The sequence below is a fragment of the Nannospalax galili genome, unplaced genomic scaffold (assembly GCF_000622305.1).
Source record: "Nannospalax galili isolate Female #2095 unplaced genomic scaffold, S.galili_v1.0 scaffold419, whole genome shotgun sequence".
Classification (NCBI taxonomy): Eukaryota; Metazoa; Chordata; class Mammalia; order Rodentia; family Spalacidae; genus Nannospalax; species Nannospalax galili.
In genome coordinates, this window is record NW_008343977.1 from 609766 (window position 1) to 635820 (window position 26055).

At 37.1% G+C, this 26055-nt stretch overlaps 2 protein-coding genes across 2 annotated transcripts in view; one reads left to right on the forward strand and one right to left on the reverse strand.

Moving 5' to 3' along the window:
* Zcwpw2 (zinc finger CW-type and PWWP domain containing 2) overlaps nt 1–26055 on the forward strand; it is a gene marked incomplete in the record, with an annotated part of 165116 nt that overhangs the window by 38780 nt on the left and 100281 nt on the right. The window contains 1 exon segment of the mRNA XM_029567035.1: nt 19930–20278. Within this exon segment, the coding sequence (XP_029422895.1) occupies nt 19992–20278 (287 nt within the window).
* On the reverse strand, nt 9142–10638 carry LOC103739864 (igE-binding protein-like). Its single transcript, XM_008840339.1, is given in 1 exon segment — nt 9142–10638. A coding segment is annotated over 1 exon segment (1497 nt).

Sequence of the window (26055 nt, forward strand, 5' to 3'; positions counted from 1 at the left end):
AAAGAAAAAACAAAGAGAAAAAAAAATTCATTTTGTGTGTGCACGCATATGTATGAGTATGTTTGTGTGTGTCACAACACATGTGTGGCAGGCAGAGGACCATGTGAGTCCCAAGGATTGAAATAACATCTCAGGCTTGAAGGCAATTGACTATACCTACTGATCCATCTTGCTGACTCTTAACTGAATTTTAAAGCTCGTTAACATGATTTTTGTGTTTGACTACTTCAATAAAATGACATTTGATTTACAGTTTTGGGTGTTTGTATTCTAAATTTCCATACTATGGGTTTTTTTTTTTTTTGGTCTTTTTGGTACTATGTTTTTAAAAAAAATTAATATATGTTTTTCAGATTGGGTTATATAATTATACATATTCTAAAGTGTTGCCCTATTAAGTCTATGTTTTAGAGAGTATAAGTTCTTCCTTTAGTTGGTCTTGTTTCCTGTATTTCATTATTAATTCTTTGTGGTTATTATTGCCAGGTGATCATCTGTCAGCCTATTTATGAGTTCTTTGTTTACTTTAGTTTTTCTTCAAATATAGGACAATTAGTGTGACAAACTTCTGCATAGAGTGGGTCAATTGCTTCTTCAGGGCATAAAAGATCTCCATCACTTGTAAACATTGTTAGTTTTCTGAAGATCCTGATTAGTCCTATTACCTACCCCAACATCATCTATCACTGCTTCACTTGACAAAAGTCATTCCTGTTTCTTGATGTCTGTCCCAAAGCAGGATGATAACCCCATATCTATCACTTCAGTCCTCCAACTAGTCCCATTCTTGGTTATCCTAAACTCTTTTGCACGAATTATCTAGTGTTTATAGGCCTAGAAAACTCTTAAGATACCTTCCATGTTGATAGGAGTTCACATATTTTGACTGTTTTTCCCTTTATTTGATATTAGCCATTATACTTTTGCTCAAGTTCTGATCTTTTCCCACTTTGCTAATACTTTATGGAATTTAATCCATAACATTAAATATAGCTTCTTAATCATATTAAGTTGTCTTTGAGGTAGGCAGGGCACAAATAAGTAAACTTGTAATCCTGCTCATGCTTCACAATGGCATTATGTGCACATTAGGTATTCAGAATTACAGTCTTGCTTATAAGTGAGATATTAGCTAGAAAGTGAAGGTGATAAAGATGCAAATGAAGCTGGGTGGGCTGCTGCATGCCTGTAATTCCAGCAATAAGATGGATGAGGTGGAGGAATCTTGAGTGCAAGTTAGCCTGATTTATCTAGGGAAACTCTCCTTAAAAACAAAAAAGTGCAGGTATACCCCAACTCTGAAGAAGTGGTACAGATATTGTTTTTCTTAGCGCCAAAAAAGCTCAATCATCTGTGAGAGCCTGTAGCTAAAAATGGACACACTTCCTGTAACCACAGTGCTGGAGAGCAAAAGAATAATGACACCTTTTTTTTTTTTTTTTTGTACTCTGGAAAAACAATCTCTATTTTTCTCATTCACACACAAATAACAAAACAACTTCTATTATAAGTATCCATTTATCTTCATTCCTACTCTGTATGTATTTATTCATACTGTCTCATTAAATTCTGATGTTTTTCAGATCTCCTTGGGTATGTTGTAATTTTACCATCTGGGATATATCAGCCACAAAATATATATACAATGTAATAAAAATTGATGTTTCATGAGATTTTTCTTGGCTATACTCCACCTTAAAATATCTTTATATTCAACAATGGGACTATATAATATTTCAACTTAAGAATTTTGTGTTTTCTGATTTTTTTCCAAAATACTGTACAGTACTTTAAAATACCACTCACAGAATGCAGCAATCTTTACAGGTTTTTTTTTTTTCCCCAAAATCCACATAGACTTATTTAGCTCATGAATTTCATTTGAAGGCTATACATGTTTAGACTTGTTTAGTGAGATTCTTCAGGCCTTGATGACCCCTTCAATAAATCCAGTTTAACTAATGATGCTTGTTACAAATAAAAATTTCTCCCTAATCTCTTACCCATCTGCTGGAATATTTTGCCTGCTCTGAAACATAGAAGAACAAAATCAATGAAATTCGGGATGTCAAACACTAGCTAGGTATTTAAGGGTCAGTACAGAGAGAACATTTCTAGAAATCAACCCAATTCATTGCCAGTATTACAAATACTGTCTGTATTCTCAGAGAGGCTACAGTCTAACGGTGTGAGGCAGGCAATACCATTAGTATATTGTAAAGCAGAAAGATTTAGCTACCTGAAGTACAAGTGGAAAAGGGAGGATAGAAAGATCACATAGGGAGATGTGCAACTGTCTGAAGATCTTTCCCCTTCCAGTGTTCGCATTGCTATGATGGATTATCAATTCTTTGTAGTCATCCTTTCAGAAAGTTCCTTATTGCCTCTTATTTCTGCAACATTTCTATTATTCTAATGAAGTCCATGTAACTACAGTAGCTGTCTTACTAGCTAATGATCTTCCTTCTAATTTCTCTGTACTTTCCAATCTTATGACATTAACTAGAGCTATATTTCTGCAGCACATACTGAATGTAATACACTTACTCAGTTTGCACTGCTATAACAAATTACCATAGACTGGGTGGCTTAAAAGACAAACATTTCTTTCTTACAGTTCTAGAGACTGGGAAGTACATGATCAAGGTGATAGCAGATCCTGTATCTGCTCATTTCAGGTTTGAATGCCTGTCATTCTTTGTAATTACACATAATGGAGAGCCGGTGAGAAAAGTACTTGTATACTCTTTGCTGCTTCTTTTTGTACGCTCCCCAAGTCCATGCCAAAGGATATACTCTACTTATGATCAGTTCTCAAAGGTCCTGTCTCCCAATGCAATTGCACTGGGACTAGGCTTTCAGCACATGAATGTAGGCATGCTGTTAGCACCTGCTGGCCATAGCAGATAGCACTAAAATAGAAATAGTTTGTGTCTTTATTTCAACTACCCCCAACAAAAAAGAAAAACTGCTGAATTAGACTATAATACACCACTTTCTTAATTAAAAAAAATATTATTTTTAATTTTTTGTGTATGAGTGCATTGCTTGTATGTATATAAGTGCACCCATGTTGTGCAATGCCCCCCATAGGTCAGAAGAGAATGTCAGATCCCCTGGAACTGGAGTTAGGAATGGTTGTTAGCTGCCATGAGGATGCTGGGAATCAAACTAGAGTCCTCTGCAGAAGCAGCCAGTGTTCTTAACTGCTGAACCATCTCTCCAGCTCCACACTTTCTTAATTCTTAAAAATTATTTTAGACTTATTTAAAGTTTTCTTATATTTATTATTTTAATTTTATGTGTATGCATGTATTGCCTGCATGTAGGTAAGTGCTCCTGTGTCATGCAATGCCCAAGGAGGACAGAAGAGGCTGTCAGATCCCCTGGAACTGGAATTATGAACAGTTGTTAGCTGCCATGTGTGTGGTGCTGGGAACTGAACTTGTGTCCTCTACCAGAGCAGCTAGTGTTCTTAACTGCTAAACTATCTCTCCAGTCCCTAATTTTTGTTTCTGGAGGCAGGTAGTCATGATGTAGCCTAGAGTATCGTTGAATTTGCCCCCTTCCTACCTCTTTCCTGAGTACTGGGATTATAGGTATGCCCCACCACATCTGCCTCCAAAGTTTAATTCTAGGCTCCACTCTGAAGTTCTTTATTAGTTTCTTAGATATTCAATTGGAAGCCTGGATTTCAGGCTTCACACACACACACACACACACACACACACACACACACACACACACCATTGATCAGATTCTTTACATTTTCCAACACATTCATGGAGTTCCAGAACTTTCACTCAGAAGTTACAAAATAAATACTTTAGTAGACTATGTAAACCCGTTTTCCAGGGGTAGGAATGCGGTGCATGGACTCCCTTGGAAGTTGGATTTCCGAGCATGCTTGCTGACTCATGTGGCAGCCCTGAGCCCACCCCTGTCATTCCATACTTTCATGACTCTGAACGAGGAGCTCTTGGTTCCCTGTGTGCATTTAATATCTTTTTGAATAGACTTTGACTTATAATAACCGTACTTCTCTTTGACTTAAAATATTCACACCTCTCTCTGTGCATAATAAAATATAAACGAAATAAATTGCTTAAGAATTCTACACTTGATTTTAGCCAGAAGGCTGAGAAATAGTTAAGAAATTCTTAAAACTTAACCGTCTGTAACTCCAGTTCCGGGGATCCAATACCTTCTTCTGTCCTCCATCAGCATTGCATGACATGGGTGCACCTACAAACATGCAGGCAATACTCGTGTACACATAAAATTAAAAAAAGAAAAGCATATTCACAGAAAAATAATTAGGAGCTGACTCAGTTGGTAAAGTGCATGCTGTGCAAGCATGAGGACCTGAGTCTGGTCATCCAAACATACCTAAAAGAGCTGAGCAGCGTCGCGCATACCTGTGATCCCTGTGCTGGCAAAGCAAAGTTGGAGGATGACTACCGCTTGCTGGCCAGCCAGTCAAGCCAAATCTGCAAGCTCCAGGTTCAGTGTAAGTCCCTGTCTCAAAAATTTAGATGGAGAGCGACTGAAGAAGACACTTGATAAAGTCCTCTGGATTCCACATGGACTTGTACACACACGTGTGCACACACACATACACACACACGCAATCTAAAATAAAAATTAATTTTTCTTAGTCACTTCTAAAATTGAGCTTTTGAAATCTTAGTACCCCAAAGTGGTGGTATTAGAAAGTAAGGCCTTTGAGAGTGATCAGATCATATGGGGACAGTATTCATGAATGGTACTATTGTCCTCAACATATGATTGAATTAATATTCCAAGTAAAGTTATTTATGGAAAATTCTTGAATTTCTAAAATGTGACGTACTGTGAGGGGCTATTAGGTGATAAGTAAAACTCTTATTATCTCCAGATATAGGATCAAAGATTTAACGCCTAGTAAAAAGTGGTAGAACTGCCTAACTAAAAATTGTGTACCTACAATAATAACAATTATGGTGAATGAATGGATAAACTAACATAAAACCCTCAACTTAAGACTGATTACTTTGAATAGCCATTTGATATTTACAATTTTTAAACTTAAGTTTTGTGGTTTTTTTTTTTCTTGAATCGTCTAGTTCAGTATGTTAGTTGCGCTCTGAAATGAAAATTTAGAAACAGGAACTGAGTAAAGCAAATGTGCTCAACACAGCTTTGCATTTGTCAATATATATAAAGTGTGGGTTATTTGGATATGCTTTTACAGGGACCCCTTCAAAGTCTCTAGCACTCTTTTGTCATTTTCATATTCTGGATGTGGCAGTAAGTTTTAAAATAAGCAATATTTTGGAGAAAGTGTGATTGAAAAAATTCAAATCTATTTTGAAAAGAATTAAGGATTTATAATCTATTACGAATTCTGTTAGTCTGAATAAAGCTTATCAAATCTAAATTACGAAGAGGTCTAAGTTAGATGCAATTGAAAGTATCACCAAGTAATAATGACATTTTCTTAGTGTTAATTTATCTTCTCAGTATTATCTACTATGGGACTGAAGTTCCTAAGAAAATCTAGAAACTTTATCTACCATTTAAAAGTAATCTTTTAATCCCCTTAACATTTTGTAATACGCTCTTGTAATGGATTTTCACAAGCTCTCCATTGAGGTGGCAGTGCAAACGTAAAGTATTTTCTCCTCTGCAGCGGCTGGCAAGATGGACAGACTCCTAGGCAGCTCAGTGACACTAGTGACTTTGCTTTCTTTCATACCTCTCCCTCTCTGCTTGGCTTTTAATATTGTCTACATTTGCCCAATGTTGCTGTTTTTTTGTCAATATTTTTTTAAGTGACTCCATCTTGTGAGGAAGAGTCTAATCTAATATGATCTATAATTCTGTTTAAGTCACTCGTTAAGTGAGTTAAACAGCAGCGTGGTAAAGGTGACTAAAGGCACCTCTGTGAAACCCCTTCAGCCTCATCTCCCAATTGAGACATGGGATTCAAATATTGATTGATGTTAAGTATTAGTAAAAGCACATTTTCCTTAATAAATAAACAAGTACAGAGGCTCTTGAATCTTAATTTTATTCCTTCTAGAACTGTGTTCTAGTGCTTTTCCTTCAGTTCTGTTGTCCATAAAACCTCCTAATATCTGCCTTGGGCTAAGAATCTTCTGCGTCTATATTTGTATTTGGCTTCTGGTCTGGTAGCCCCTCCTCCAGTGGACAACATTATGCTCTGCTAATCCCTTGTTCACAGTTCACTGTGAGGGCTTATGAAGGATGGATGATGACACTCTGGAACCTATTGCTAGAAGAAATTCTTGACAAAAATAAGCTTAATATCTTCTATTTTTGGTTATCAGATTTGTTTCAATATTGCCACAGTCATAACAAGATTAAAAAGTCCACTATTATTTAACTATTTCATGGAACAAGTGTAAAATTTTAAAAATACATTTTAATGTTAAATAAACACAGCATTTTCAATATTTGGAGGCATAATCACTTGCCTGAAAATTTCAAGAGACTTATTGAAGAGCCGGATAGACATCGTCAATACCAGAGAAAATACACTGCACATCTATACTGGAGGAAATAAAAGGTTGTTTTCAAAAGGGAGCCACTGTCGAAGAGAGAAGGATGTATTTTGAAAATACTAATTTTATAATCTACATTAGGAATTATATTAGCCTTGATTAAATGTATCAAATCTGATATACAAACAGATGTAACAGACTAAGCAAGGAGGAATGGTTCTGTCAGATATTGAAATACATCTTTTTATTGGCAAAAGGAAAGACATATAAAACAAAAGTATAAAATACAGTTCCCAGAAATTGATTTATATGTATATAAATATATATTTATATATATGGAAATAAAAATCCATTTCAGATTAATGATAAAAGAATGTACAGTTAAATAAATGTGATAGTTGTCTACCTGTATAGGTAAAAAGGAAAGTCTTTGTTATCAATATTTGCAAGCATACAAAGCATTCCAATTAAATTCCTACATGTAAGAAGCAGAACAACAATTAAGCTCTATGTTTCTCTATGGAAGATTTTATTTAAAACCTTGGGGTAGACTAGCATGGTGGCTAATGCTTGTAATCTAGCAATTTAGAAAGCTGAGGCAGGAGGGCATCTATGAGTTTAAAACTAGCCTGGAACCACCAGGCTATCTGTGTGATTATTGTAATCATTTGTGAAAGTGATCCTGTGTCTTTTTAAAAAATATATTTTATTATTTTTATTTTATGTATATGAGTGTACTGCCTGCATGTATATGAGTGCACCCATGTTGTACAGTGCTGTGGAGGTCAGAAGAGGGCTTTGGATTCCCCTGAAACTGGAGTTAAGGATGGTTCGTAGCCACCATGTGGGTGCTGGGAATTGAACCCGGATCCTCTGCAAGAGCAGTCAGTGCTCTTAACCGCTGAGCCATCTCTCCAGCCCAGTCCTGTGTCTTTTAAAAAACAAACAAAACAAAAACTTTGGGGTAAATAAAGTTAGTCAGTAAAACATAAATTCTAATTATGTAAAACTTAGCTTTCTATATGAAAAATGTAAAAACCATGACAAACTGCATGAAGATTTTTCCCACATATAATCACTAACTCTACCATGTCACTGTAAAGAAAGCAGCCAAACCTGAGTATAAGATAGGAACAAGCTTTTCCAATAAAAGGAAATACAAATAGTTGTCCCATGCTATTGTCTCGCCAGCAAGAACGACGCGGCACACTCAGGATCCTTCTGCAGAAAAGCTTTAATGTATCTTGAGAGGGAGAGCATAAGCTTACAGGGCGAAGACCCCGAATGTCGGAAACCCAGCCCTTATATAGGTTAGTAAGCCCGTCTTGGACGTGGCAACTCTTGATTGGTTGCAGACTCATCAACCCATATCACGCCACGAGGTAGGCAGAGACTAGAAGGTGGAAAATTACTTCGGACATGCGTACTGACTTATTTACTGCTCAGCATGAACCGGATGTGAGCGCCATCTTGTAATGGCGTCTGCAGGGATGGCAGGCGGCTCCCCACATCTCCCTCTTTTTACTTTATATGAAGCAAATAGATTTCCCAAAATGAGAGGGTAGAGACAGTGGTCGAACCTCCCAGTTAAAATCTTGATCAGACCATGTATGGGAGTCATCCCTAGGTCTACTCTGGAGCCCAGGATACTCCCAACCTGTTCTCTGTCATTTTTCTGGGAAAGGGAAACTCGGGCAGGCAACCCTTATGTGGAACGACATGTCTTTCAGCGGGACAATGACCCCCTGTGCGATACCTTATTTAACAACCCTCTTTGGGTGTTGTGTTGGACACTTTGCCCAGTGCAATGAACCTAGGTTCCGGGTGTGTAAGAGCTGTCTTGTCAGCAATCTATTGCTTGAGCATAGTTAACCACACGTCAGTGGAAGCCCCATGTTCCAGGGCCGCAAGTGTATGCGCAATAACCACCTTGTCTCGCTTATTTTGGGTTCTGAGTCTGTAGACCATTTATAGGAGAAATACCAGTCTGCAGCAGACGGCCATACCAAACATTTCCACTCCCACTCATTCCTTGAAGTAGGAAACAGCTAAAGAGATCCAAGATGACAGTCCCTCGGTGAAGGAAAGATCAAGACGTGTGGAGTTGATCTGGAGTACTGCCGTCCTCAGTTCGTGGAGCGTCTGTTCAAATTCAGAAGTTTAATTCTGCAAAATGTACTGAGAAAGGCTCTTAAATAGATTAGCTGCTCTAGTAAAATTTTTATATGGGATAGAAGTAATACATAGGCCAGGGAGCTTCTGCACACACCCCAGCTGTGCCATTTGTCATGAAATATCCAACTGTTCTTGTACTAGATCAATGTGTTTTGTAGGCTGACAACTAAATAGGCTGAGTCCTGACCCGAGGATTTTATCGGCTTATTTCTAAATTCCTGGTGGGTACTTGGAAGGAGTAGCAACTGAGCTATCCTATCCCCTTTACTGATAGAAAATATGCCTTTAGGGCTAGAGCACAAAACCTGAACCTCAGGGGTACGCTGATTGTCAATTATGCCAGGGTGAACAATCAATCCTTGCAGGGTGAGTGACCCTCGGCCCAGAAGGAGCCCTACAGTCCCTTGAGGAAATGGTACGGGCAAACAGGCAGGTATGGGCTGCACTCCCATTTGAGGCATCAATAAGAAATCGGAGGAGGCGCGCAAGTCCAGTCTTGTGTCATCCCCAAGGGGGCTTTCTCCGGGGCCTTGATGAACTGGTTTTTATATTTTTGTGGGCCCTGGGACCATGGGCCCGTTGTCTCGTTTTTTGGATCCTTATTGATAAAGGTTGCCTTAGGAGGGAGGACATTACCTCTCAAATCCCTAACCGAGCGACATAGGTCTGTCTTATGATAGCCCTTGTCGCAGCGGGTGTAAAGAGCAGGGGGGCCCCTCTGATTTTTACAGTCTTTTTTTATGTGTCTGGGCTTTTTGTAGTTAAAGCAGACCCTTTTTTGGGGCCCCTTAGGGGGGCGTCTTTGGGACTGTAAAATGGCTGCTGTCAGCCCTGTATTGGTAAGAGGGCCCCCTAACTCTCTACAAACCCTAAGCCAGTCCTGCATCCCTTTGTTTTTTCTAGGGGCAATGGCGGCACGGCATTCTTGAGTGGCTTGTTCAAAGACAAGCTGTTCGACAAGAGGCATGGCTGTCTCAGAGTCTCCAAAAATGTGCCCTGTTGCCTTTGTCATCTTAGCCACAAAATCAGAAAAAGGCTCTTGAGCTTCTTGTATAATCTTTGTTAATTGGTTACCTTTTTCACTCTTTCTAGAGAGTGCCTTTTAGGCCCTGATGGCAGTGTTTGAGACTTGTTGGTATGTTCCCCAGGGGAAATTTGTTTGATTGGTTGTATAGCGTCCCTGCCCTGTCAGCATGTTAAAAGTCTATTCTTGTTGTTCTGGTGTCAAAGATATAGCATTGGCCCTGGCTTGTTCTTGAGCTGCTTCATGCCAAAGGGCCTTTTATTTCATAAACTGGCCCATGCTGTTAAGCGTGGCCTTGGTTATTGTTTGCCAGTCAGTAGGTGTCATGGAGTCTCTTGCAAGCCTGTTTAATTGTGCCAATGTGAAATTGGCGGTGACGCCATACTTTCTGACTGACTCTGCTAATTTCTTTATTTGGTTATATTTTACGGGTGCGTATACCCGCCCGTTCTTTAGGCCTTCAAAGACAGGGAAGGCCGAACGTAACTTCCTCCGCACTTTATCAGATAGGAGGGAAAAAGATCCTCGGCGGACCTCATACGGAGGGGACGCTGAGGGGGCCATTTGTGAAGCGGCCATCACAGAATGTGAATGTTTTTGGTGTCTCTTGTTGTCTTGTACATGATCATCTGGATGATATCTTTTTTCCTCATACTTCGCTACTTCCTCATCTAGCTCCGCCTCCTCCTTCGGGTTAAGGCTCTCGTCTTTAGAGCTCCTGGGGCTTCTTGAACTCCTTAATTGTAGAGCCTTTAGTTTTTGGACGGGGTATATACTAGTTCCTTTGTCCGGCCTCTCGACAGGCAAAGAATCTCTAGGCTCTTTAAAATACGCTTTCTTGTCAACAGACCTTCTGGGAGGGCCATTTTCTTTATTTGGGGCCCGTTTCTTTTTTTGTGTACCTAACCTCTCACTGCGTTTAGTTTTTGACATGCTATCCTGGACTTCCTCAAGAACATTTTGACTTTCCGCCACAACGGCCTGGCATGTTTTATACAACAAAACTATAAGTGTTCCCAGAATGATAACCAAGGCCTCAAAGCTACCCTTCCAAGGCGGAAACAGGTTTAAGCCAAAGTCCAGAAAAAACATACCTCTCTGAACGTCCTTACCTGTAGTTCTGAATCCTCCTTGAACTCAAGGGGTCTTTGATGGTGCTGACGATGGTTTGGTCGAATTCCCGGGTTTCGGCACCAGTTGTCCCGCGCTATTGTCTCGCCGGCAAGAATGACGCGGCACACTCAGGATCCTTCTGCAGAAAAGCTTTAATGTATCTTGAGAGGGAGAGCATAAGCTTACAGGGCGAAGACCCTGAATGTCGGAAACCCAGCCCTTATATAGGTTAGTAAGCCCGTCTTGGACGTGGCAACTCTTGATTGGTCGCAAACTCATCAGCCCATATCACGCCACGAGGTAGGCAGAGACTAGAAGGTGGAAAATTACTTCGGGCATGCGTACTGACTTATTTACTGCTCAGCATGAACTGGATGTGAGCGCCATCTTGTAATGGCGTCTGCAGGGATGGCAGGCGGCTCCCCACAAATAGTCAATAAAACCTAATTAGTGGTCAGAGAAATGTAAATTAAGAATACAGTAAGATAACTGTCTTTGTTAATTAGATTTGAAAATAATCAATCCATCGTTAATATTCATTGTTGGCACATCAGTGGGGAAATTGTAGTCATAAAGTATTATCGGAAGTTGAAAATTAGAATAACCTTTCCAGAGACCCATTCAGAATTGTTTACTAAAGTTAAAAATGTGCATACATTTTAAATCCAGCATTTCTAGTGTAGGAATGTACAATGCTCAAATACAAGAAGGTGACAAATGTGCAGTGATAACTGCTTATACTAGGAAGAAGCAGACCTCTTTTGACTAAATTAGTCAATCATATTATGTTACAGGGATTCAATGTTATGCTCTATAAAATCAATAGAAGTGAAATGATTTGATATGCAGCTATCAGAAAAGATACATAAGACACAGAAACAACAAAAAATGAAAACACTAGGTTCTAATTATATGTTAAAAACATGAGTATAAATGTACATAAAACTATCTGGAGTATACACTAACTTAGAGTGTGTGGTTACTTTGAGGGATGGATGGATGTGGAGATAAGGAAATTAAATAGTTGGTCATTTTTTTGGAAAATATAGTTGTTAATAAAAGTATTTTTTTGTGTGTGTGCATGTGTTTTCCAAAATACAAGCTTCTTCACTTTTTTAATGTAATAGATTTACTAATTTCCAGCACAATGATACAAACTAACATTGAACAGGGAATGGATGACTTGCTTGTAAGTTACTTCATTGCTTTCCTCTTTTTCAAAAGTGCATCTTTTAGTGCTAGCTGCTTTTCCTGGAAGGAATGCTTGATTTTTGACTGGACATTTTGGCTGTATCTCATTATCATAAAGTTCGTCTGCTTTTTCTTTTCTTTATCTGTGGAACTAGAAAATGGATTTATTTTGGTTTTCTTCCTCACAAATTCTTTTTGGTTTGTCCTTCCAGCCATTGCACTTGGTAGCCTTGTCTCCTTGTCAGAATAAAAGTATTTTTAAAGATTTATTTTTAATTATGTGTGTGTGTGGTGGGGGCATGTGCACATGTGTGCTGGTGCTCATGGGTGGCCAGAAGTGTTGGGTTCCCTGAAGCTAGAGTTACAAGTGGTTGTTAGCTGCCTGACATGGGTTCTGGGTATTGAACTTGGGTCCTTTACAAGAGCAACGTGTGCTCAAAATGGGTGAGCCAACTTTCTAGTCCATTAATAAAAGTCTTTAAGCAATTAAAACAATGAAAGAAAAGTGCCAAGTAAGTTTTGAAACTATGTTATTTCTTCCAAAATTATAGTTGACATACTTTATTACGCTACAAGGGAAAATTGACTTCTTTTTATTAGAACCGGGGGGGGGGTTATTTCTTTCCATAGATATTTGGTCAGTTCTGATCCATTATTCTGGATTTGATAGTCAAAAAATGCAACTAAATTTATTCAATAAATCAAAACATAATAAGGAACACACAGAAAAGAGGAAACAGATCTGTTTGTAGCATTAAGGCACAGTTAGTAAACTGGAAGTAGTTTGGATGTAACCCACAAGAGTATTTAAGCCTTAATTGTCTCTATTGACCACTTAATTATAGCTGAATTGGTTTAAAAATCAAAATGGTAGATTTCAGTTATTATAAAAGTTTTAAATTATAATAATACAATCAAAGTTATATTGCACAAATGTGGCATGACCTTTTCAGTTACTTTGCACTTTGTCAAATTACACTGCAGAAACTGCAAATGTAAAATTACCTATTTGGGATCTTAGGAATTATAGTGTGGGAGACAAGGCTTCCAGTATCCTTGGATAAGTGTTCAAAAGAAGGTAGGAAGAGTGGAATCTCATATGAGGTATGCAGTGACCAAGCAAAGATAAAGAAAAGAACATACAAGCAGAAACGAGATGTCCATAGGACAAGACTCTGAAAGCCCTTTGATAGGCATCTCTGGCATTTGGGCACAACATAATTGTCCATTTATTTTGATTGTAGCAAATGTCATTGACCAAAAGATAGGGTTGACCTGAGTTCACATTCAAGGTAGCAATTAGGATCTTGTATAAACTTTGTTTCCTAATGGCATCCTGTAAAGGATTTTTCAAAATTGCTTTTATCCTAATTTTAATCTTATATTCACAGAATGACCTAATTTTAATCTTATATTCACAGAATGATACTACTCTATAAAATAGAGTAGTATCAGAATGGCCATGTTTGAATGTGTGCCTCCCTTTAGATTTGAAAAGGCAAATTATGATATGGCACCTATCAACTCATGTACTTCATTTCCCATAATGTTAGACCCCTTTTAGTTCTTTGTTATAATTTCATACATCACATGGAAAGGATTTGGGATTTGTCTTGATCTTCAAGAATGGTTTTATCTTATTTTTTTCCATCCACTGTTAAAATCTTTCTCTAAGGACTTCTTACAATTCCATAAGTAAATTTTACTGAACATTTAACAAAATTTTCTAGAAAACAGGAATATAGAACTTTTAAACAGACTTGAAAACATTCTATTAAAAAAGAATAAGCTATGAACTAAAATTTTTCTCCAAACATAGATATGTGATCTGTCTTATAGGTTCTAGAAGAATTTTGTTTCCCTGCATACTAATCAGAACCACTTGAAGCTTTGTTTTTGTTTTTGCTTTAAATGTTAATTTTTGGATACTAGTCCCTTATATTATTCAATATGCCTGAGTTGATTCTCAAACTTCTGTGCTTCAAAAATGCTTCAGATATAATTCTAATGAGAAACCACTGTTGTGAGCCATTAGATAAAACATTATAATTTTACAGTTTTATATGCACGGTCATTCAGTATGTTTTACCTACATTAAAGTCACTTGCTAATTTGATACTACTTTATGAATTTTACTATGTGAATAGTATATTCCATTCTAGGGAAATTATGGTGAATATTTACCTAAAAATCAAACCAAACACTCTACTTTTTTATTCTATTTACTTTCTCTTCTCACCACATTGTTTTCTACAAACTAGAAAAAGATCTAATAGTGGGATATTTCAGTGGCCCATTGTCATCAAAAGATAGATCATCCAGATTAAAAAAAATTAACAAAGGAACTTCATAGTTAAGTTATACCACAGATCAAATGGGCTTGACAGACATGTACAGAATATTTTATCCAACAACCAAGATATACACATTCTTCTCATGGGAATTTCTCCAAAACTGACATTTCAGACCATAAAACAAGACTCAATATATACAAATATTAATAATAATAATTTTATGTTGTGTTTTTATTGAATTTTTGTGTATTTCATACAGAACATCTCAATCAATTTAATTCTCTTTATATCCCATTCTCCACTGGCACCCTCCTGTAGCCCCTGCAGTGGAATTCATACATTTTGTCACTTGTCTTAAGGCCTATTTTGTCAAGTTAGTGTCCCCAGACATCCCTTAGGGCAAGGTCATCTACTGTATTCTGCTTTGTTTACTAATTTGTATATGTTGAACTATTCTTGCATTTCTGACCTCAGACTTTATCATGATGTTTCTGTGGATATGTCATTGAACTTGGTTCATAAGGATTTTATTATACTCATCAAGGAAGTTGGTCCATAGTTTTCTTTTGTGTGTTATTTAGTTTTGTATCAGGGGAACATTGGCTTCATTGAATAAATCTAAAGATATTCATTCCCTTACTACTTTATGGAACAGTTTGAGAATACCTGTTTGTGAATCTAGAGAGCTTCAATAATGACTGGCCTGGCAAGGCATGCCCACTGGTGCAATAGTGGCACAAATGTTATGGGAGTAACCAACTACTTTCACACTGAATTTAAGGCCTGCTCCACAAAACTCATACCTGGCACTGTTATCAGGGCCAAGAACCTGTGGCTAACAGATCATATACCCTAAGGGAGAACCCACTACTATTATTCAGCTAAATGGACATAGTCTTAAACAGATTCTTACTTATTATACACATAGATTAGTTCATTTCTTAACCCTCATCAGAGAAGCTTCTTTTTGCAGCAGATAGTTGTTAACACAACAATCAACAACTGGTCAAGGTGCAGAGAATAAGAGGTTGTATAATGCTCAGCCCTAAATGGGACATCTATATCATAAGTACCCTCTTCTCCCAAGGCTTAGGGATCATTGCAGAAGGGGGTAGAATGATTGTAAGAGCCAGAGACTGTGCATGAGTATAAGGAAAAAGTGTTTTTCAGACACAGCAGGGAAGGTACACATATGAACTCACAGGGGTTGTGACAGCATGCACAAGACCTGTTCAAGCTCAAACCAGACAGTATCTCAACATGCAGGGAGAGGGGAGGTAGGTAAGATGTCCCACCTCTAGCCAAAGAGCTATTGGCAATTGATAGCGTCTGGGAGCAGGAGAGTCAGTCTTCTTTAAGAATCTGTTTCCTGGAAGGTCAACCACACTCCAGCGAATGACCACACACTCAAGAATATATTAGCTGCACAAATTGGACTCAGTGTTTATTTTTTTAATGAAAAAGAAAGGACACAATTGTTGGGTGGGTAGGGATGGAGATGGTGGACCTAGGCAGAGCTGGAAGGGGAGTGATCAAAATACATTGTATGAAAGTCTCAAAGAACTAATAAATTTTTAAAAAAGAAGAAAACAAATGCTGGTGAGGATATGGGGGGAAAAGAACACTTGCACACTCTTGTGGAACTCTAAACTAGTCCAGGTACTATACAAATCAGTATGTGAATTCCTCTAAAAACTAAAAATAGAGTTACTGTTTAATCTTGCTACAAAGCTTTGGTTTTATTCCTGAAAGAGTCAAGATAGATTTCTAAAGAGACCTGCACACCCATGGCTGGATATGGAATCAGCCTAAGTGGGACAGAGCTATCCTACTAAATTACATTGGGTATTAAAGGAGGAATAAATGTGAAAGAGAGTGGGATGGGGAAGGGGCTTAGAATCTGCATGTCAGTAACAAACACTGAGAAAGAAATCAGAGTAACAGTCCCATTAGTACATTCACAGTTGCTTCAAACAAACAAACAAACAAACAAACAAAAAACCGACATTGGAATAAACTGAACCGAGGAAGTGAAAAACCTCTACAATGAAAAATTCAAATGCTGAGGAAAGAAATTGAAGTAGATACTTCAAGTTGGAAAGACCTCTCATGCTCATGGATTAGAAGAATTAGCATGTAAAAATGGCTTCCTTACCAAAAACAATCTACAGATTCAGTGTAGTCCCCATCAAAATTCCAATTCCATTCTTTAAAGAAATAGAAAAAAAATAGAAAAATCATACAGAAGCCCAAAAGACCCCAGATACCCAAAACAATCCTTAGCAAAAGAATAATTCAGGAAGTATCACAACTGATTTGAAGTAATACTACAGAGCCATAGTAACAAGAACAATGTCACACTGTCTCAAAACAGATATGTCAATGAGTGGATTAGAGGACCTAGATATAAATTCACACTATAATTGCTTGATTTTTTTTTTTTGCACAGATGCCAATAATATGCATTGGAGAAAAAAAGCCTCTTTAATAAATGGTGTTAGAAAACTTGATTCAGATGTAGAAAAATTATACTAGACCCTTATCTGTTACCTTTCACAAAAAAATACATCCAAATTGGATAAAAGACTTTAATGTAAGACCTGAAATTTTGAAACTGTCAGGAGAAAACAGTTCAAGAATAGGCATAGGCAAGAACTTTCTGAATAGGAATCCAGTAGCTTAGGATTTAATGCCAACAAGTGGGAACTCATGGAATTCACAGAAGAGGAAACAATACAGTTAACTAATAGCCAATAGAATCAGGGAAAATATTTGCTAGCTATATATCTGACATGGGATTAATAATTAGAACATATGAGGAACTCAAACATCTAAGCAATATGAAATCAAACAACCCAGTCAATAAATGGCCTGATGAAATGAGCAGGCAGTGCTCAAATGATGAAACATGAATGGCCAATAAACTAATGAAAAATGTTCAAACTCATGGCCTGTCGGAGAAATACAAATTAAAATTATGTCTCACCCCAATCTCATAAAAAAATGCAAATTAAGGAAAAAATAATAACAAATTTTGGTGAGGATGTGGACCAAAGAGAGCGCTCATACACTGCTAGTAGGACTGATAACTAGTCCACCACTATGGAAATCAGTGTGGAGGTTCTAAAAAAAAAAAAAACTATTAAATCATATGACCTAGCTATACTGTCCTAGATATCTACCCAAAGAACTCCAAATCACCATATTACAGAAATACTTGAACATTAATATTTATTGCAGCAGTAGTCAAAATAGCTTAAGTTACAGAATCAACCTAGATGTCTAACAGCAAAGATAACAGAAGGATGGCTAAGGAAATTTACTATGTGTATGCAGTGGATATTAAATCATATGACCTAGCTATACTGTCCTAGATATCTACCCAAAGAACTCCAAATCACCATATTACAGAAATACTTGAACATTAATATTTATTGCAGCAGTAGTCAAAATAGCTTAAGTTACAGAATCAACCTAGATGTCTAACAGCAAAGATAACAGAAGGATGGCTAAGGAAATTTACTATGTGTATGCAGTGGAAGATTTCCACCCATAAAGAAGTACAAAGTTATGGGGTTTTTTTGTTTTTTTGTTTTTTTTTTTTGAAAATGGATGCAACCTCTTGAATGAATTAAGGAAGTCTCAGGCATATTATATGTTTTCTCTCATGTGCTTCCTAGATTTTATATAGATATATAATTATATATGCATGTATGACTTGAATACCAAAGTGAAACTGAACTCTTAGGGAACAAAGAGAACCAACAGGAGGGAGGACGAGTGAAAAGGGAGTGATAGGAGGTTACGATGGAGAGTATGTTCAACATAAAACATACACTTGTGTGAAAATGTTCTTATGTGACATAGTTCCATGTACAATGAATATACACAATGAAAAATTTAAAACCATAGTAAATATAAGTGAAAAATACAGGTAATAAAAAATCCAGGCCTAAAATCTTTAAAAATTGTGATCAATGGCTATAACATATATTGACTAATTTCAGATGTAATTTGTAGTGGCTCAAATGAGGAACATGTAGTGGCTCAGATGAATAAATGTGAATCAGTAAGCAAGTTTAAAAATAAGTGACTGATTTAGGGATTAAAAGATTATTGAAATGATACTAATATTTGGATAGTAGTGTTTTATTAATTTATCACTACAGTATGCCAAAATCTTTTTTTGGATTTATTCATTCATTTATTTATATTTATTTATTATTTATGGTGTGTGCATGTATGTGTTGTGTGATTATAGTGTATATGTGAAAATCAGAGAACAACTTTTGGGAGTCATTTCTCTCTTTACACTCTATGGGTTTCTAGGATTGAACTGAAGTCATCAGGGTTGGTGACAGGAGCCTTTATCCACTGAGTCACCTTGCTGGTTCTAAAGTTGTTGTTTTCCTTTTTGTTAAAAAAAAAATTAGCTATTGGGAAATAAGTTGCCAATACTTAGCTGCATTGAAGTGCTACTAATTTATTAGTATATACATAAATGTTATTACTGATTCTATATTTAGGGAGCTTTACCATACATATTCAATATATCTTTTATTATGTAGGATTGAGAAAAAAAATTGTTAATAAAATAACAGGTAGAATTTCCTAAGTTAAAGATCGTTTCTCAGGGGCTGGAGAAATGGCTCAGCAGTTAAGAGCATTGACTGCCTTTAAAGAGGACACAGATTTGGTTCCCATCATGCACATAGTGGCTAACAACCATCTGTCACTCCACTCCTAGGGAATCTGACACCCTCTTCTGGTCTCTGTAGGCATTGTGTGGCATACGTGTACTTATATATGCAGGCAAATTATACATACCCATAAAATTAAAAAATAAATAACTTTTTAAAATGATTGCTCCTCTAATTTTTCAATTATTAAAGTTTTCATGTGATGAGAACATTGCTGCATTTAATTTTCCTGATTATTTAGAAAAAGAACAAAATTATGGAGTCATGCTGTCTGTATATTCTAGAATAGTTAGTCTAAGGACAAGATCACAGAATTTAAAACCAACTGCCTGCATTTAAATCTCAGCTTCACACAATTTAGCTCTGAAAGGTAAGGAAAATGCTTTTCTTAGTTTCAGTTTCCTTTATAAAAATGGGCATAAGGTTGTTGAGAAGATTGTATGAGCTGTGCACATAAAGCACTTAGAATCTGATACCTGGTGTTTCTGTGTATGGTGGTGCATGCCTGTAATCCTAACACCGGCGAAGCTCAGGCATATGAATAAAGAGTCTGAGGCCAGCCTGGGCTATACCATAAGATTTCTTAAAGTAATACTTTGTGAATAGTAAGCACTCTGTAAAGCTTGAGTATTTACTGTAGTGGATCCCTGCCAGATAAATATTGTGTAGTAAGTCAAAGACATTAGCTAAAGTGTACTTTTCTGATCCAGTAATTTTGGAGTGCTTTTTGTTGAGAGTAATTTACATGTCATTTTGTTCTTTTGTTTTGGGTTGGCAGAAATATAATGTGCTGGCCATATGTCTTCTGTACAAGATACACAGGAAGTGGGCAGAAAATATCAAATATTTCTTTTCTTTTGGTATGAATTGTGTCTCATACTTTTGAATCTTTATTCCTTTACTTTCATTTTTTTCTTATTTTCCAGATTAGATTCAATTCTGAGAAAAGAAAAAAGCTGCTAACTGAGCATACTGTAACTGTGTAATAATGGATTCTTCCCTGGAAAACAGCATGTTTGTGAACAGAGTTTGGGTTCAGTGTGAGAACGAAAGCTGCCTGAAATGGAGATTGTTGTCAAGTGAAGCTGCCGCCACCATTGATCATGATGAACCATGGTATTGTTTCATGAACACTGATTCAACATTCAATAATTGCTCCATTTCTGAGGAAGATTTTCCTGAAGAGTTTCAGTTTAATGAAAGCGGGTATAAGTTTGTCTACTCGCTGCTTCCTCTTGGAAGCCTGGTTTTGGTTAAATTGCAGAATTGGCCAAGGTAAGATTTTTTGTTGTTTCTTATTATTTATTGTTTATTGTAGTCTTGCTACATTTATGAGTTTTAAAAAATGTTTTCAAAAATTCAACTCTTTCTCTTCTCTTTAGTTACTTAATTTGATTTATGATGTCATTTTTGCTCTTTTCCCTTCTTCCTTGGTTGAATTTATTGTTCTGGGTTTTAAAAAAAATATTTATTATTTTTAAGAAATTTATGAGTGTGTTGCCTGCATATGTGTAAAGTGCACCCATGTTGTGCAGGGCCAGCAGAAGTCAGAAGAGGGTGGAACTGGAACTGGAATTAGGGACTGTTTTTAGCCTCCATGTGGGTACTGGGAATGGAACCCAGGTCCTCTGCAAGAGCATTCAGTGCTCTAACCACCTTGTCATCTCTCCAGCCCTTTTTTCTGGCTTCTTAAATGGAGAGTTGGTAACTGAACTCATGTCATATGTTTGACTCTTCGTATAAACAAATTTATAGAATTTTTCTAAGCACTGTGACAAACAGATACATCGTATTTTATCATTCAATTTCAAATAGTAATTCTTCATTGAAATGGTTATTTATAAGTGTGTTTTACCTGTTGGTTGTTAGCCTTAGCCTTTAATGGTTGCATCATCTTTCTAGCCTGTAATTGTGTTTTTAAATCACCAAATATATGCCACTCTTAATATAGTTGCTCCCTAGATGCTTAAAAAGATTTTTTAATTTATGTAAATTTATCATAATATATTTCATAGTTTTTCATTCTGTGTTAAAATTTCTCAAGTATATTCTGTGTACTCTCACCACATGATTTCAAGTTCTTATTTTCAGTTGTGTTTTCTTCACTTATGAGCTACTACATTGGCTTTGGCACATGGCTTTGGTTTTCTTACTTCTGGGCTCCATATTACTTACAGTATATCATGTCTATCTTTGATATTGCTTTTTCTTAACTGTTTTCATCTTTTTTATTCTCTTAAAATTTGTGTTTTTCCTCTCCATATTTTATTTTTCTAGATGTATTACCAGTTGTTCTTGTATTCCTTTCAATTTAGCATTCCTTATTGAAGTTTTAAAAGTTTTCTTTAATGTTACTTTTTTCAAATCTTTATTCACCTGCTTTAAATTATTAGCTCTAATTTATATATGTATACATACATATATATGTATATGTACATTTATACCTACACTATTTTCTTTATTTCTGTTAGCACAGCATGAAATCTCAGGTACAATCTTACTCTTTTTTTTTTTTTTCAGTCTTACTCTCTTAAAATCATTCCTGTCTGACAAGCTTTCATCTTTTGATATTTTTATCTTATATTCTTTCTACCATACTAAATTATATTTATTTATTTTTATTTATTTATTTATTTATATTTCATGAGTGTGAGTGTCTTGACTACATGTATGTCAGTACACCATGTGCATGCAGTACCCACAGAGGCCTGAAGAAGGTGTCAGATCCCCTGGAACTGGAATTTGTAGACAGTAATTAGCTGTTATGTTGGTGCTGAGTACTAAACCTCTGTCCTCTGTAAAAGTAGCCAGTGCTTTTAACTGCTGAGGTATCTCTCCAGCTCCTACCCTATTAACTTAATATTAGATTCTCTTGTGAACCTGTAGGGAGAGAGGAGGCTGGGCAAATCAATTGATTTGTTGCATGATCTGCCTGGCCTGGCCTCAGAACTTTCCCCCAGCAACAAACTACAGACTGCTGGAATGCAGCTACTAAGGGGCCAAGTAATCCCCGGCTAAAGGCTGGAAACTCTTAGGTTCTGAAGGAATCCAAAGGCTGTGGCATTTGCTTCCCTCCACAGAAGGAGAGGCCACCAAACACTGTGCCTTCCATAGCTAGAGCTCCTTGCTGCCTAAACTTCTTAACATCTTGGTTCTGATCTCCCAGCCTTCAACACTACTTCTGTGGCCATCTCCCACCCAGATACTGTCACAGGGTGTCCCTGGGCTTCCTTGCTTTCAGTTCCCTAGAGCCTAGTCTCAAACTACAGGCCTCTTCTCCATCTAGATGGTGCCTAGGTATTGTACTCCAGGAGATGGGGACAGAAGCAATGGATTTCTTCTCTAAGCTAGCCTGCCATGCAGCAGGAATCATAGTCACATTAAATTCTGCACTTGATTTAAGGCTTCTGAGCCCAAGATTTCTCCTGTGACTAGGCCTGCCAGTATGTTGTCAACAGGGCCCCTTGGCTTACTCTCTGTTCTGGCTTCTGTTTTTCCTTGCTCTTCGCAGAGCAAAGGGTGGAGTTGTAGAAAATACACCTTTGTATTTCTCCATGCGTTTTAGCTATTCTGTCACCTCTTTGTTTAATTCTCCCTTCTCTTTTTCTCCTTTTTAGCCTGGCTCTGCTCATTCATGGAATCTCATAGAGGAAACTTCTAATCTGTATGCAAACAAAATTCCCTTGCTCTTACTGATCCTATTTTCTTTGATTTTATTTTACTCTCAGTAGTTTTCAATTAGAGTTAACTTTTTTCCAAGAAATGATCTGTTAGTTTAATGCCCCTCATTGCTCCAACACATTCAGAATTGGTTGTTGTCCCTTTGCAGTTTTGCTCTCAGATCAGTCTCCTGGACTTTGAAGTGTAGCTTGCCACCCACTGTTTTGAGGTTTTTATTTTCCAACGCCACCTAATGATCTGTGGTTGCTATTCTTAACCACGCTTCTTTCTCTTACATGGATACTAATAGTGCATAGTTCTTACAGATAGTTGTAACTACTGATCCCATTGTAGTGTTCCTACAGAAATCTTATCATTAAGTTTTATCATAGGTGTTATATGACAGGATAGTATCACCACTATGTTTGCTTTACCTGTATTTCTGGGGAAATTCCAGGGGCTTCTGAAACTATACCACCATTGCTGCTGTTATCTTTTCAGAACCTCTTACTCTGTTTTACATCACAAAACTGAGGTGTTTGGCTTTTTTTCTTATTTTCATTCCCATTCTATTAAGACAATAAAAAGTTGTAATAGAGGAGCTGAGTAGCCTATTTTGATATATACATACATGCAACAGGCCTTCAAGTCAATCTGTAGATTCATATTCTTGCTCCAGCTGTTTTGTGTTGAACAGTGAGTCCTAAAAGTTCATAAGATAAATGAAGCCCTAACTCCTAGAACCTCAGAATGTGACTATGTTTATAGTCTTTTAACAAGGTGATTAACAAAAAGACCATTGGAGTAGGCCATAATCCAATCTAGCTGATGTTCTTGTAGGAAAGGGAATTTAGATACAAGAGAATCATTAGGAATGCATGTTCAGAGTGTAAAGACCATGTGATAATTTTGTAAAACAGTGGTCATCTATCAGCTTGGGAGATAGACCAGAGGAAAATGAAACTGTCCTTATATTGATCTTGAACTGCAAGCCCACAGAAAGTGAATTTCTGTTACTTAACCCAATAAGTCTGTGGTATTTTGTTATAATAGCCCCAGCAGACTAATACATTTACTACCTAAGCAAATGGTTGAAATCTGTTTAAGAATGTGTGCCCTTTGTTTATGAGGGCTTTTCTGGGGTTTAAATGTGACAATATTATAAAAATTACATAACATGGCTTTAATTGGTATATAAGTATAATGGTTTGAATGAGAATGGCCCCCATAGGCTCCAAATATTTGGACATTTTGTCCCCAGTTGGTGGTACTGTCTTGGGAGGTCTTAGAAGGTGTGGCCATGCTGGAGGACACAGATCACTGGGGGGTGGGCCTAGAGAGTTTTTAAGCCTTGCTGGTTCTCGAGTCACACTCTTGCTTCCTGTGCCTGCTTGAAGATGTGAGTGCTTTGCTTTCTGTTCCTGTTCCAGCCACCTGCTGCCATCATGCCTCCCCACCATGAAAGACTGTAATTCCCCTGGAACTGTAAGCTTAAATAACCTCTTCCTTCTAAAAGTTGCTTTGGTCAGTGACTCTATCACAGCAGCTGATGAAGAAAAGTAACTGATATAATAAGCATAAATAAGTATACATATGAATATGAACTCTTAATGAAGTTATTCATTAAGATAGAGTTCTTTATAATGTTTAGCATTTTGAAAGCAGAGTCTATATTCTCAAGTAGAGTTTTAATAACTATAATTCAAGAGACTGATTTGTTTTTAATCAATCTATATATTTGAAAAACTTTTAGAAATGAAATTAGGAGGGCATGGAGAGATGGCTCAGCAGTTAAGAACACTGACTGCTCTTGCAGAGGACCCAGGTTTGATTCCAGCACCCACATGGTGGCTAACAACTGTCTGAACTCCAGGTCCAGGGGACCTGACACCCTCTTCTGACCTCCATGAGCCCTGTACAACCGACATGGGTGCATCTGCCTACATGCAAGAAATATACATATACACATACAATAAAGGCACATGCCTTTAATCCCAGCACTCAGGAGGCAGAGGCAGGCGGATCTCTGTGAGTTCAAGGCCAGCCTGGTCTACATAGTGATTTCCAGGACAGCTGGGGCTACAGGGAGACCCTGTCTCAAAAAGTCCCCCAAAAATAAATAAATAAATACATTATTTTTTTAAAAGATAAAAAAGCTGAGTGTGGTGGCGCATGCCTTTAAGCCCAGCACTCGGGAGGCAGAGGCAGGTGGATCTCTGTGAGTTCAAAACCAGCCTGGTCTACATAGCGAGTTCCAAGACAGCTGGGGCTAGAGGGAGACCCTGTCTCAAAAAGACCAAAAAAAAAGATAAAAAAGAAATGTAATTAGGAATTTGTAGCTTGGGAATAGGACCTAAAACATGTTTTATTCCAGTCTCTATATTTAATATAAGATTAGGGCCATCAACATGCCTGAAAACTACAGCAATGTCTATGTTTTTAGGAGAATAGATGAATTTGACTAAGTATCACTTATGTTTCTCTTTATGAGCTAAGTTGACTATAAATTTAAATTTCAAATTAAGAAACTCAAACCTGCTTATATTGTTTATTCAATAGCATAAATGCATAGAAAGATAGTAAGAGAAATTACAAAGGTAAAATATAAAGATAGAATTAACCTAACAAAAAATGGTCAAACATCAGATCTTAATTAAGCAATGTTATAGATGCTGAAGTGGAAAGACTAGCTGCTGGCTACAGAGATACATAGTAGCATACTACTGTCTGGGTCGATGCTCATTAACCTGTGGCTTTACATGTAGCTCTTAAGACTCAGAAACCCAATCTTGACAATATCTAGAGTTATTATTGCTCAGAAGAGTTGATTTTCTCAATAAGGTTGAAGAAAAACTGATACACAATCTGGAACTGTCTATTTAATCTTTACAATAAATAAATCTCAAGAGAATGAGACTCTGCCTATTAAAAAGCTCTGTGGGGGAATCAAAGTATCATAGTTAATTTACTTCTACATTCTGCAGAGCACATTCTTATGAACCTATAAAAAGTACACATACCCTCTTGCCTTGGTTTATGCCTATATGCACTTGGGAGTGTATTCTAAGGAGATAAAAATTTCTCCACATTATTTAAGCAGCCTTACATTTTCAGCAATTGATGAAATAGAAATTCCAGAAATTAAAATAAAATAAAAATATACCACTTGGTCCAAGAAGATACATTGATAAGGGACTGGAGAGATGGCTCAGCAGTTAAGAGCACTGACTGCTTTTGCAGAGGACCTGGGTTCGATTCCCAGCACCCACACATGGTGGCTAACAACTATCCCTAACTCCAGTTTCAGGGGATTAGAGGCCTTCTTCTGACCTCTGCAGGAATTCCACATGGTTGCACTTACCTACATGTAGGCAATACACTTATACACATAA